The 14,922-nt window shown below is 37.1% G+C and overlaps 1 protein-coding gene across 1 annotated transcript in view; it reads right to left on the reverse strand.

Annotated features, from left to right (window-relative positions):
* Positions 1-328: 328 nt before the first annotated feature.
* LOC104069127 (chromosome unknown open reading frame, human C8orf34) overlaps positions 329-14,922 on the reverse strand; it is a gene marked incomplete at its 3' end in the record, with an annotated part of 36,021 nt that continues 21,427 nt past the window's right edge. The window contains exons 4-6 of the mRNA XM_009587522.1: positions 12,773-12,801; positions 5,532-5,701; positions 329-495 (exon numbers count right to left, since the gene is read on the reverse strand). Coding sequence (XP_009585817.1) covers positions 329-495; positions 5,532-5,701; positions 12,773-12,801 — 366 coding nt within the window. The remainder of the gene's footprint in view (positions 496-5,531; positions 5,702-12,772; positions 12,802-14,922) is intronic.

Genomic DNA, 14,922 nt, shown 5'->3' on the forward strand with positions numbered 1-14,922 from the left:
CTTGTACATAAATACAATCTCCAAGTAGAACCTGCAAGTGATTTATGTACGGAATCAAATGAATTACTTTAAGCACCTGAAGCGTTTGATATTTCACGGGATTTTGATGCAGCTAGCAGTTTATTCACACACATATACAGTCTTCATTACATTCACTCCTGAAAGTTGCAAGTTAAACCCTATGAACCTTCACACAGCTGCTGGATACTTTAGTTTCAAACATAGGGAGCAGATTCAAACTAATCTATGTTTGATCAGATATTACACTTTTTAGATTAATCTATAATAAAAAAAGTATCAGAAAATACACATAATTTTTTGCAGTTACCCAGCAGTTCCATTGCATCATCTTCATTGTCAATATCTTCTTCGGTTACAGATGGAGCTGTGCTTTGAGCAGAATCAAAGGAGTCCTGAGAAAGCATTGCAGCCAGCAGTTTCTTATGTTGCTGCTGTTGTTGTTTTAGTCCTTTGGTTTTTGGCTCCATTTTTAAGCTGTGAGGGAGGAAAGCACAACTTTCTCTTACTGGTGCTCTCTACAAAATATGTTACACATTTGTCAAATTTCTGTAGCCCATGATGTCCTCCAGATCTGAAGGTTAACGCTATCAGATCACACATAAACCAGCTGGTTATCACTCATTCCCTGATCGTTGGATGTTATAAGTCAGTTTGTGTTTTCAGTTCCTATCTAAACTTTTGATTGAATGATGATGGGAAATTTCCCATTGCCTTCATGGGAATTAATCAAGTCTAAATAAGCTACATATACAGAACAACAGGATGTCAATTACTAATCATTATTGCTAAGGCATTGATCGCACAGCAGCAAAGCTGAGAACAAAGAACTGCTCCCTTGAGTGGTTATGTTATCACGACCCCACAGGATTAAGAACTAGATAGTTATAACAATTCTCATGGTTTGTTGACTTGTGTCCCTAACCTAAGTAACAGACAACTGGAACTGTGCAGAAGTTAGCAGAAGGGTCTAAGGCAGGACTTGCTACAGTTAGCAATTTCTGATTTCTTACAATATCAAGATAAAGACAACAGGACAGAGGTTTGGTGCCCCACATGAGGGTATCAGCAACACCTCAGACTGTCTTACAGACTGTTGCAGGAAGGCAGATCTGTTGTATGAAATTTAGTATAATCAATGATAGTTCATTTCCCACTGGAAAGATGAACGTTAATAAGACAAAGTGGACCTTGGAGATGAAGAACGGGCTTTGTGTTTAGGACATCAGGTTATGGATGGGGCCTCTGCAAGCTCTAGTTCATTTCGGGCTCTAAGAAACAAGAGCATCATATTAAAAATCATCCAAATTCCCACTGTGTACATACATTATCCCTTGAGGAAGCTTCCCAAGAGCCTTGCTGCTTCTCAGAATTTCTCCAGGAAATTTTTCATGTAGAAAACTACTAACAATGACTTGGAAATGAGCTTAATCCTATTTTCACGGTGTTCGAATTTCTGAAAGATAAGCTCAGTCCCAGCAGGATTGCCATCAGCACCTTTATATGGTCCCTTATCACATATTAATACCTTACCTTGCTCCCTTACAGCAGCAACAGATAGCAGTACAAAACCAGTGACAAATACAGTCTTTCCTCTGTGGCAATCCCGAACATTAATGGCAAAAAGGTGACCCTTCATCAGTTTGACAAGACATCACTAGCACAGCTACCTCAGACTGGCTATACTATCTTTCCTAGTCAAAGTAGTAGTGAAACCTGTCCTTTCAGTTGCTCCAAATTAATTCCCCTTCTTTTTTTAAGTAACTGGGCCTGGCTTTCAGATATACAACATGTGTGCTTCTGTTGCTCATAATCACAGGAATGTATGTTTTTAAGGAGGAAATAGTTACTGTCCAACACTGAATGGAGCAAAAAGTGAGGTTTGTGGTTGCAAAGACAGAAAAAGCAGACAACTCAGAGATTCCCAAACACCATGTACTATGTATACTCACAATGATCTGAATTTCAGCACTATTATGCTGAAAAGACCAATACTGAAAATGGGCATGTTATCAACAGACCCGTGGTCCATAGGAATATGCCGTTCTCTTGCAGCCTATCCAGACCCCCATAGAATGCTATGAATGTGTAAGGACCCAGGGCTTCCCCTTCCACCAACCAGAAAAAAATTGTACACTATGATCTGTGAAAACAACATAGAGAGAGGGAGTCACGTGACAATGATGGCAATTACTCTACCAGTGATCTGTCAATGCCTAATCCTCTGGATATTTATATAGTATTTCATTTATGTAGCATTTCCTTATGTTTAGTGACAGGTAAAAGAAAACATATTACCTGGAAATAATGGGACAATTACAGTTTTTACTTTCCTGTTCTTATGCTGTAACTGAAGATTAGGATTAGTTTTTAGAGTTTGCTGGCTTATCATATAAATCCTGATAATTAGTGATCAATAAACTATCACTTTTTATTAAAAGAGTTGCTAAATCAAATTTAACAAGATGTAATTGGAAACATTTAATATGAATTTCAGACTGCTCCCTCTTTCAGTTGCCAGGTAAAAATGTGGCTACATTAACTATGAAGTAGATGAAAGAAATACAGATGAGGTAGCCAAAAATTCTTTACAACTGATAACAAATTCACTCTTTTGAGAGTTTCATTTAATCTCATAAAACCCATACTATTCCCACTACTTTTGGATGTACTAGGTATATGCTACATTAAAACTAAATTATTATTACTTATTACTTGTCTCATGCACTTGGTTATAGTCAATTCTAAATTCTGCTAATAGTACTTTAATTCCCAGTAACACTGAATCAGACCTTGAAGAAACTGTCTGTTATTAGTGAACTGTTATCAAACATTCAGATTAACCTTGATCAATACAGGTCTTTTAAACTTCCATGTATAAGTGGCATCAATTTTAGTATCACCACTATCTTGAAGATCTGCAATTTTATGATTATTTTGCAAGACTGCAAACATGCTTTTTATAATGCCTTACAAAAGCTGATGAAATGCTAATGAAGCAAAGAATTATCCCAGACATAAAATCAGTCATCCAAATGTAAATCCATATGCTGCATGTAATTTAGTAGTTATTAATTTCCACTGAAAATCAGTATTCCCACTTAATGATACATATTTTTCAACAGGTTTTCAGCACTTACTGCACCTAAAAACTAGAGATATCAGTGTTCCATGAGTCTTTCCTGGCATCAAGTACCCCATATTCTCCTTACTTCATAGGCCAGGCAACGTGATTTTGTCATGATACTCAACAAGACTTCTCAAATACTATTCTTAAAGCCATTAATCCCATTTTTAATTATAGCATTAGCTGTGAGGTTTCTCACAGCTTGTACCACCCTCTACAAAGAGAAAAATATTCTGCTTTGAATCATCTTTGTTACTCAGAACTAAACGTCTTTGCTTCCGTCTAGAGATCAGAGATGCTTATTTCTGCTCCTTCCTATTGAGAGAAGGGATACAATATCCTCAATTTGCTCTGCAACATGGAACAGATCTTTATTCACTGTCTTTATGGGACTGCTGAATAAGGAAAAAGAAACCCAGGCCCTCACAATCAAGCTGCAGTGCCATTTGCTGACTCCATTACTTTCCCAGGAACTGCACTGGAGACACCCAGTGTCTAAGTTCTGTTGGTTCCAGTCCAACGTCTGGCTGAAGCATCATTACTATGTGCTGCTACTTCTTTGAAACAGTAGTACTTGCAGCTTCCCCCACAATAATCTAATTAAAAGAAGAAAGAAGTGCTCATGGATAACAAACATACCCAACATGTAAGGAAAGTTAATGAATACAGCCTGTAAGAGTACAGCAAGTGACAGACTAGTTTCCCTGTGACAGGGAAGTGAATTCCAGTGTAGAAGTCACATGGAGGACATAGTGAAGGAATATTCACAATTCAATCTGGGGAATGAGAGGCTGGAGAGCAGTCCTGCGGAAAGAGATCTGGGGGTTTCGGTTGATGGCAAGTTGAATATGAGTTAACAGTGTGCCCTGGCAGCCAAAAGGGCCAACCATGTCCTGGGGTGCATCAAGCACAGCATAGCTACCCAGCCTAGGCAGGGAGGCCAGCCGAGGGAGGTGATTGTCCCACTCTACACTGCACTGGTGCGGCCCCACCTCAAGTATCGTGTGCAGTTTTGGGCGCCTCAATATAAGAAGGACATCAAGCTATTAGAGTGTGTCCAGAGGAGGGTGACCAAGATGGTGAAAGGCCTTGAGGGAAAGACTTACGAGGAGTGGCTGAGGTCACTTGGTTTGTTCAGCATGGAGAAGAGAAGGCTGAGGGGTGCCCTCATCGCAGTCTACAACTTCCTCAGGGGGGCAGTGGAGGGGGAGGTGCTGATTTCCTCTGTCTGGTGACCCGTGACAGGACATGAGGAAATGGGACATTAGGAAAAGATTCTTCACTGAGAGGGTGGTCAGTCACTGGTACAGGCTCCCCAGGGAAGTGGTCACGGCACCACGCCTGTCAGAGTTCACGGAGCGTCTGGGCGACACTCTCAGTCATATGGTTTAGTTTTAGGTAGCCCTGTGAGAAGCAAGGAGTTGGACTCGATGGTCTTTATGGGTCCCTTCCAACTTGAGATACTCTATGATTCTGTGATAACACCTTAGATCTTTTCAAAAGCAAAGCAGAGAGTTTCTGCCTTCTTCAAAGAGGAAGAAAAAGGTGTCTGCTGCAGTCAGAGTACTAGTTATAACCAAGAAGAAAGGCTACAGGGCTGAGGGAGAACTGTAGGTGTTTAAGGCAATTAACAGAGGCAGTGCACAAGCTTTACTTTTTTTAAAAAAAGCATTAATCCCTTTTAAAGAAAGGCTGTGAATACTTCACTTTCTGTGATAAACAGGTATCTTTAAATCACGGAAAATGGACTCCTTGGAAAAATTATTATCTCTTCCATGTAGCTGAAGCACACTAACAAACAAACATAGTCCTCCACCCTCAGTCAAGCGTAATAAATCATCAGAAGTTATTTACTGCAGAGAATACAATTTTCTCTTTGAGAAAGAACTGTTATTAACACCAAGATGCTAAGTATAAGAACTGAAGATTAATTTAGGAAGTCCTAAATAACGTATGTTAAAAATAACATAGATACTGCTTCCCTTGTCTATCTTTCCTTTAAATGAGAAAATCAGATTTATCACTAAAGTGCCAAGAAGATTAACAAACAGCTACTACCAACTGCTGAAAGACAGAAGGGCTCGAAGTATCTGAATGAAGCTATACATCACAAAATTATTACACAATGGGCCCCAATCTTGCCAATATACACTTAGCTTTATACATGGGAATAAAACCATGGGATTGCAAATGAGTATAAAGTTAATCATATATAAAAGCATGAGAAGAAACCAGTCACATATTAGTATCTTCCATTTATTCGGCTTGCTGCCACACTACAGCGTGGGAATTTAAAAGCCCTGCACTCTGCTCTGAGAAACGGGGCGTTACAAAGACAGATCCACTTCACAAATTATAAAATTCCTAGGCATAACCAAAATCCCACCTTCCTCCAGGACTGCTGCTATCCTCGCTGTCCCACTGCTCGTTTTTATTTCTTGGTATTGGTGGCTGCAGCATCTCAGCAGCCAGTGGGTCAGCATCATTCTCTTCACGACCAATCCATTCTCCAATCACACGAGGTCTGAGAAGGGGGGTATTAAAACCTGCTGTGTCCTGAAGAGAAATAAAAAAAAAAACCAACAGAAACACTGCTCCGCTTGTTCTCAACCACACATGTAAATAGGAAAAGAAAAGAAGAAATAGAAAATAAAAATGTTCATTAAAAAAGTACAAAACCAGCACAGTACATTATAATTTCAGAGGGCTACAAAACACCCAGAAACAATCATGGACTAATGAAAAGACTCCCATTAATAAAATTCCAAGAGAGATTTGCCTGCCCTGATGCCTCAAATCTCTCCTATTTCTTACTTTTCAATAGCAACTGTAGAAATCTGGAGTATCGTCTTGAAAAATTATAATTTTTTTTAATAAACGCACAACTCTTAAAACCAGCACTGTGTCAGTCCTGCTAAGCAACAGATGAGGTTACTTGCATAACGAACACCCCAACCAAAAGACTGTTGTAGATTAATAGCATCACTCTTATTTGCATTATGAATTAATGCAAAACTAATAAATACATCTGCATTTGGCATTTTAAAAATAACCCTGTTGGGATTTACATAATGTATCTTTCCATTCTAAAATGGTATTAACATTTTAATAAAATGCATTTCTGAAACTAGTACTCATATTTTTAACCACTTACGGGAAGAAGATAGCTGGAAAGGATTACAAGAAGCAAGCAAAATCCAACAGGAATATTCAAAACAATAGCGATGATTAGTATCATTATATTAGGAATTTAGATTAAGGAAACAAATTGTCCTTAAAATTGTATAAAAAAGCTGTTCTGAAGTGGTGAGTATCTCTGTTCTCAATGTTACTAGAATGGTTGTAGATAAAAGGTCATGTACAACAGTATAGTCGAACTAAAAAACAAGCATGTATGCAAAAAAACAGACATGAAATGACGAGATAGGAATATTTATTTTGCTTTAATTAAACTCTTTTCTAGGGTAGCAAAGACATTTCAAATACAGTGTTCCTAATTAGGAGACATATATTCTATTCTTATCCTTTAACGAAAGAAAATTTTAGGAAAACAAATCCTTGGCTGTTACCTAGCTCAGTGTCTCAATAAATATTCCTGCCATAAAACAATGCTTTCCAAACAAGGAGCATCTGGAAAAAGTACAGCACAGTGATTACTTAGCCTAGCAACCATATTTTCTCATGTTCCTAAAAACAAACCATTTTTAAAGTCTCTTCCTAATTGACACAGATATGGTAAAAGCACAGTTAGAAGTAGAGGCCTCTACTGTAACGTAACAAACAAAAAAAAGTCTGCAAACTGCTTTCATATGACTATATTTACCCTGTTCCAGCTAGATGCTGTAATTTTGCTCAGCAGAACTCCAAGAGCTTCCATTTTGACAGAGCCAAATATGACCCAGGCCCTGGATTAGACTTATTCCCCCTTGCTCTTTTGTTCTGCTTTCTGCAATGTGCCTGTGAGTGCATTACCGCACTCCACTCTCCATACATCTGTCCAGAGTTCTCCATCACTTGACTAATTCGCTTTTTACACAATGTCTGTTTTCTGCAAGGTTGATGTGGCACAGTAGGACCACTGAAAATGGAATGCAGCCAATACAGAAGAGAGAAATCTGAGGAAAACACCACAGCTTCAGAGGTTTTAGAATACCTAATCACTGGTGAATTTCTTTTATACACTTACAAATACACATTTTGTGCATGTCTGGTGCTGTGTCATAGTCAGGTAATGTAGACTAGATGACAGTGGCCTCGGTCACTTGACAGGCATAACCTGTCACAGGTGTGACTATCATCATATGCCTATGAGCTAGGAAAAAAGATTATTCCACTGCCCACAACGCCTTCATGACACAAGGTGCCTACAGTGGTTTAAGTAAGAACCATTTGGCCCCTTCTGAGGTTTATTCCTGCTACTCTAGCCATTTTCTCCCTTCCCTTTCTCCCTAGGATAAATTCTAATAATTAATAAAAAAAGGTTGCTGGAGCTAGTTAAACTTGTAACAACTTCCAGTGTCAATTCTTGCTAAAAGCTTTCAGTCCCTTAAGTGAAAATGAAAGCACCTAAGAATTTGCCCTTTTTTCAGTACCACGAGTTTTTCCTGACACTGTACGCTGCACCATCAGCATATGAATAAGTAAACCATGAATGCTGTGTCTATCCTTGTTATGCTGATTTCTTTTCTAGACATTTTATGGATTAAAGTAGCACTTTCATACTCTACGTAATAGAAATGTAATTTACATTACATAGTCATGCTTTGCCTCACTTTATCACCTTGCTTTCCTTTTTGAATCTTTTTAGACTAGTACACCACAGTTTCAGTGACCTAATTTATTTTCTTCCTTTCAACTATATAAGCAGCCACATTGAAAACAGTAAATGGACAATCAGAGACAGCTGTATTGAGAACACCAGGACGTTTATTTGGCACCTTATTTCAAAAGCTTCAATAAATTCAGATGAAGTATCCTGTTCTCAAACAAGTTTTTATATTTTTTTTATATAAACCTTAGAATCTTAACTGATTTCTGATTCATATTCCCTCATAAATAACAGAAGAGACTGACAGTGACATTAGTGTACACAGAAATATTTTCAGGACAGGTAGGTATTTAAATCTGCACTAAATGAACCTAGAGGATTATTTTATGGTGTAGTCCAGGTGTCATCCACTTTTTATACACATCAGTGGCTACCAACTTGACACACTTGAGCTTCCTTTATGTGGAGACCAGGAGAAGAAGGGAAAGACAGGAGGACAGCTGAATCTCATCTTCACGTTGGGCTGAGATGTGGTTGCAGTATGCAACCCCTACCAGGGAGCACAACAACATTTGTGTAACCGTTTATTTAAGCATAGTTTTAAAAGCTCAGTATTGCTAATTTCTGATATGTATTTTGAAGGAACCTCCATAGTGAGAAAAACTTTTGGGTGAGCAGAAATCTATTTCATTTTATGACTTAGAGTAGTTATTTCCCCTATTTTATTGATTATAACCTGTGCTCATTGTAGTAATACTACATGGAACAAGAAAGTATACCCTAGACACAGCATAGAAAAAAATGTTTTAATATTAACCTTGAGGGTCAAAATCTGTTATGAATTATTAGATCATCTTTACTCGAGTCCGATTTTGGATCTCTAACACTTAGCTGTCTCCCATTATTAATGTTTAAAGTGACTGAAAGACATTGTTGGAAATTCCGGACAAATTTCACAATGTTATGACAAGTCTCACACTATCTGTGAGAGCTCCACTACATGAAGCTTAAGTAAAGCACCAATCCATGGAATATTTGGATTATGTGAAAATCTCATCTATTTAAAAAGAAAATATTTCTACTCCTAGTATTTGCAATTAAAAAAAAAAAAAAAAGCTTGGTAAACATCCACTAAGTGTTCTTTAGAGAATCAAAAGCCAGAAGATGAATAAACCTTCCCCTGCCTCCTTTCAAATTGCTTTAGAATGACATCATTTTAGTCAGTCTTCAACTGTGGGAAGAGGTAAAGGGTGTGACTCCTTATTTTGTATGGTCTGGTTCAGAAATATTGCTGAAATGGGTACAATCATATAAATGTGTTTCAAACCTATTTCTGCATTGTAGCATCCTGGCTACATTCTGCCTCAATGTATCTTACAATGCAGACATGCTACAGTACAACATATATTACGGTTTATTTTGTGACATAAACACAGGTAGGGTCTTCCAGCAGCAGCAAATTCTAGAGGAGGCACATCATCAGTAGCCCCATGGTCAGAGCATTTACGTAGGACACTGGAGCTTCAGTAGTATGGCTAGTCTATACTTCTGTGTGAATTTGAACTTCCACTTCCCTGAATTTCCACTAGGGAAGTGTCCTAACAGACTTAGGAAAAACCCTGAAACTCACAGTGAATTCAGTAGTTTTTCCTCTACAATTTTTTAACCAAACTAGAATTCTGTGAATTTCACTGAAAGGCTAACATCCTAGCTCAACTTCTTCGTCTGTGCAGATAAAATTCTTCACATTATTCAGAAGCTTTAGAAACCGCATACTTTCATGCATAGTTTCTATGCAGTGGTAAGGAGGGTGAGTCAATTCAGCAATTTGTATTATATTAACTCTGTACTTCAGCCTTAAAATCTGTGAGTCACAAGGTATCCCTTCTCATTTTCTTTCCTTACACAAGCAGTGCCAGTTGCTGATTTTACATGGCTTCCATGGCCTAGAGACACGGTCTGAATCATCAAGAGAAACTGAACACCAAACTCTGCAAGTCTGAAGTAAATGAGATGAAAAAGGAGGGAATCTATACCACAAATCTGTTTTAATTGCAATAATCTCAGGAATTTTTTTGCAATTATATCAGTAAACTCTGAAATTTTATTAGACTGTGTCAAACTGAAAGCTTCCATTTGACTGACCTTGTCTGCCTGTATTTTCGCTACCTCTGTCTTGGACTGAAGCCCTAAGTACTGGCACAAAGCTAATAATAGCAGATATTTGACAAGAATCCATTTAAATGAAACACCCTTCCACAAAAGAGATTGTAATTCAGAGCAAACTGTTTTCCAAATCCAAATGCTCAAGTAACTAAGCAACTAACTAATTAACTGGATTACTTGGAGAAGGAGTTACATCAACCAAAAATACAGATCAAGTATTCCCCTGACAAAGGCAGCTAGAGGTTACTGCAGCCAGAAATAAATATTTTTTTAAAAGATAATTACATAATGAGAAACAAAAATAAAGAAACATACACATGCATTCTCTGTTTTCTCAAAGTTCATAATCTAAAACACAGATGAAATAGCAGGATTATGGGCTCTGTCCTAATCCCCAAGAATGTTCCCAATCGTCAGGAAAATAAAGCAAGGAAGAGCATATAGAAGAATTTATTATTGTATTTAGTTTTATGTCTCTTGTGACATCTATGCAATGCCAACGTTGTAACAGAATCCAATGCCAAGTTTGGGCATGCTGTTCTAGACCCATGACATCTATCTGAAGGGTTAAATGGTTAGTCAAAACCACAGATGAATGCGGTTTGAAAAATTATTCAGTGCTGCCACAGCCTAGATAAGGAAGCTGCAATATTGCACGTATTTCTGGGAAAGGAATTACAAATGACTACATTTGTACTTGACTACATTTATACCTGAAAAACAAACATCGCCTAGGAACATGCTCAGGTGAAATGGAACCAAATTCTGTCTAACGTTAAACCATTATCAGGTAGTCTTTGGTTGCTTTTGGCCCAAGCCAAATCATACACTTAGAAACAAGTCACAGGAACGTTTCGGGAATTAGCTCGTGTAACGGATCATTCCTAAGAGGCAGGATTCCACAGAATGGTCCTGGCTATGCTTAATTTCTTGACACAGAACTAGTCTTAATCAAAATCCCTTAAGGGGCAAAACAAGAAATAGAAATGAAGTTCACTAAAGCCCACAGAGACGAAAAATTGCGCTGCTTCTGTAAACCTATCCTGGAAGCCTGTTGAGCAATGCTGCACAAAGAACGCATGTTAAGAGCTTTATTGTTTGGGTTTTTAATTTATTTTCCAAATAACTTTTGATTTCAAGAACATTCAATTTACCTGTCCACATCAGAAACAGATGTTAAAGCAGATGCAGTATTGTAAAGGTGTCAGGTAACGTATGCTATTGAATGTAAATAACACATTGTCAAGTTTTATTTAAAAAAAACCACCACCTTCCAATTTTAAATCATAAACAATAAAGCACATGGTAGCAAAAAGAAAATTAGCTCTTTGCTCAGACTAGATCTTGAGGAAATTAATCAATGATGTTCGCCATCTCAATTTTCACACTGAATAATTAAATTTAAAAAACATGAATGTTTTTGAACAATAATCTATCACTGTTCAAAAAAAATTAACACAGAAGTATCTCATAAAAAATATATGTAAAAAGTACTTGATAACAGGCTGTAGCCCAAAATGTCTTTTTCCTCCCACAAACAGTATTTCATAGGTTTTTTTTCAACAAACAAAACCAAATGAAGAGGATTTCTTCGTAAGTATTCTTAAAGGTAAGTGTTCTAATGGAAGGACTTTCTAATTGTATTTCTCATCACTTCTGAGCACAGTTAAGGAAACAGTAGGAAGGAAGACTTAGATACTGTTATACTGTTAATATGAACAATAGATAAAGCAAGATCAAGGGCAAAATGATAAGTAAAGGCCATCATTTTGAAATGGCAGCCCCATATGCACATGACTGCATGGTGACAGTGATCAATCTTGTCTAACCGGCCTTTCCCGGAGAACCCAGTGGAGATATTTTATATGCGCTTGTGTCAGAAAGGCTCGTGCCCTCATTTTACTAGTAGAAAGGAAAGATACTTAAAAAATGGTCTCCTATATTAGGATATTGGTGTGTCTTGTTTACCTTTTGATCCTATTTCCCTGCTAGTAATGGTTTCTGACACCAAGAATAGAACCCAAGATTCTTGGCATTAGAAGTGTACTGCTGTTCACTGGTGAGATTAGGGAAGAGAAAGGTGTTCTGTCTCCTTTGGAACTTTGAAAAATTAGCTTGATTACTCTTTCAGCACAGAATTCATTACAGCTAAAACTAAAATTCATGTTAACTGTGTAATAGATCAAAAGGGCCAAAACAGAAGAGATCATCGTTTGTTGCATTCAGCAAGGAAGTAAAGATTGATCTTCATGCCCTGTGCATTCCTGATCAAATCTAGGGAAAAAAAATTATTCCTAGATATTCTCACAAATTATATCTGAGAATGCAGAATTCATGACTTCATCAATAAAAGGTATTTAAAGCTAAATGTTTCCAAAAGTACAGAAAGTAACCCAACAGACTATATTAAGCAAAGATGGTATCAAGATTAAAAGCATTTCCATGGCCTCATTAAGAGTCACTTAAACTCAGTGAGATTTTTTTTCCATAGTTGACAGCCCATCCTGGATCAAGCTCTTAATGTATCAACATATACTGTACTTACCCATATAGCTTTCCATACCCAAACTTCTTCTGAACCCCACAGAACTGAAGTGTGTATGCCAGGACAGGGAGATACAGCTCTGATTGCCTGAAATTATCACAATCATCTGTCTTTTTGTGCTGTTCATTAGGCATACAGTAAATCTTACCTTATCAAGTTCATCAGAAATAGCAATGCCTGAAAACAAAACAGATTAAAAAAAAAAAAAAAGATTTAGAAACATTCTTTCTATAAATGTCTTTTACTACAGTAAGTAAAAGTAAGGTTTAATCTGAAAAGTTTACAGTGTTCTCTGCACACTGCTGTACCATACAATGTATCATACTTTGTTCCATTAGTGAAATTGCCTGAAAACAATATACTCTTAACTTTCCTCAAGTGCAGTATTATCAAAATGAGTTTTCAAAAGACTATGGAAATGGAAACAGCAGATGTGCCAGTAAAGTGACAACGAGCTCAAGTATACTTTTACCTGCTTTCTAAAATTAAACCAGCAACATAATATTTACATATGGACACACTATTATGCAAATCTCACCCTGACCAGCATGCATAACATCATGTTGCAATTACAGGGCAACATGGACATGACTCTTCTCTCTTTCTCCATGGCTCAATATAGAAACAACTCTATGAAAACAGATGGAACTTAAAGAGAGGAAAATCTCAAAGTAAAATTTCACAATAGAATGCAAAACAGTTTTTCTAAACCCTCTGAACAAGAACTTGTTTATTTGCTCTTGTCTCTTCTGCTGATGCTTGCCTGAGGCTTTCCTATGCTTGCTTCCATCATGTCATCTAACTCTTTTGACTATTCTGTAGCACATTAAATATGCACAGAATTCTGGTCTCAGAATTTTTAACACATCTACACGCCTCAGTCATATCACACGAAGAGATCAAGTAATCATACATTTAATGCTATCATGTTGAAAATTCTGATGTATTGAAAGCAAAGCATTTCCCAGGTTCCTATGAGGTTTGATAAGAAACATTTCCAGCTTAGAACTGCAATTAAAAAACCAAAGAAAAGCATCTCCTGGTGGTGAAAATAAAGTCGAGAAGTATCCATGCATAGGAAGAACACACACTTGAAAGTTGTTTTCCAATTCGTATCATGTTATCAAGACAACTTCTTCCAAGGAATGCAAGAGATGATACTGCAAAATATGTAGCATCAGCTGAGTGAAGAGTTATTCTTTCTAAAATCACACTAAAGACTGCAGCAGTATAAGCTTATTTCCACAACATTTTTATTTCTTACTATTTGGTATACCATAACTATACGAACTCTTCGGGTTTTTACTGTGCTTTTAATCATTAACTCTATATGCCTAATTCTCAGTTTAGATTACTTCCTTATATCAATTTTTGTTTTCAAAACTGTGAAGTGCTAGGAGAACTGCAATTATGATTTTAAGACCTGATCAACTCCTAAGAAATATGCCAGGAGTTAACAAAATATCTTCAGTCATTCAATAGTTATGAAGTAGATTCTATTGAAAAAGATCCATTCTGCCTAACCCTTCAATCCCTCACAGCAACTAACCCGTTTTAACAACTTCAGACTTTTATTTAGTCCAGACACTATACTAATGTCCATACAGTATAATCAGCAGGTTGCACCAACCTGAATCATTCAACAGGACTTTAATGTGTTATGAATTTCTTCAATCCCCAATTGGCATTTGCTAGGGAGAAGATAACTGCACTCTTGGAGGTAGTAAAAACATAATTCAAGGTTCTCTTTATCTCAGCTTTGAAAACCTGATTTCCATCAGCCAGCTCTCCATCACATTGGATGTATTTTGCATAACCAAGATCAATTCATTTTACAACAACAAATGCTTTCTCTAAACAGACAAACTACCTTTTCTCAGCAATTTCCCATAATGTTAAGATGGTTCATTTTGTTTTGATACAGGTTTATTTCCTCAGATTGGAAGCTGGTCGCCTTTTCTTCTGCTTTCACAGATGCTCTGTGAATGGGTCTTTGAAACCTGGGAGTGGACACAAGAGCAATTCTTCCCTGTGCTGACTTACTTGTTAAAAATATTTATTTTCAAGTATAGCAACAGAAACTACAAAAGGTAACCCTGCCATTTCGAAGACTGTATTCCAAAAAATGCCAAATGTTTTTACTATTCAACTGCCTATGTTGCTAATCAAAGATTAGCACTGAAAGTACCAAATAGCAAATGGGAAAAACTGTACATACAACTACATGCCTCATCCAAAAAGCTCTACTAATTTCTCTGATTAAGTTACATAATGACTGTTTCTCTGATTAAGTTACAT

Source organism: Fulmarus glacialis, unplaced genomic scaffold (genome assembly GCF_000690835.1).
Source record: "Fulmarus glacialis isolate BGI_N327 unplaced genomic scaffold, ASM69083v1 scaffold17181, whole genome shotgun sequence".
NCBI classification, from domain to species: Eukaryota; Metazoa; Chordata; class Aves; order Procellariiformes; family Procellariidae; genus Fulmarus; species Fulmarus glacialis.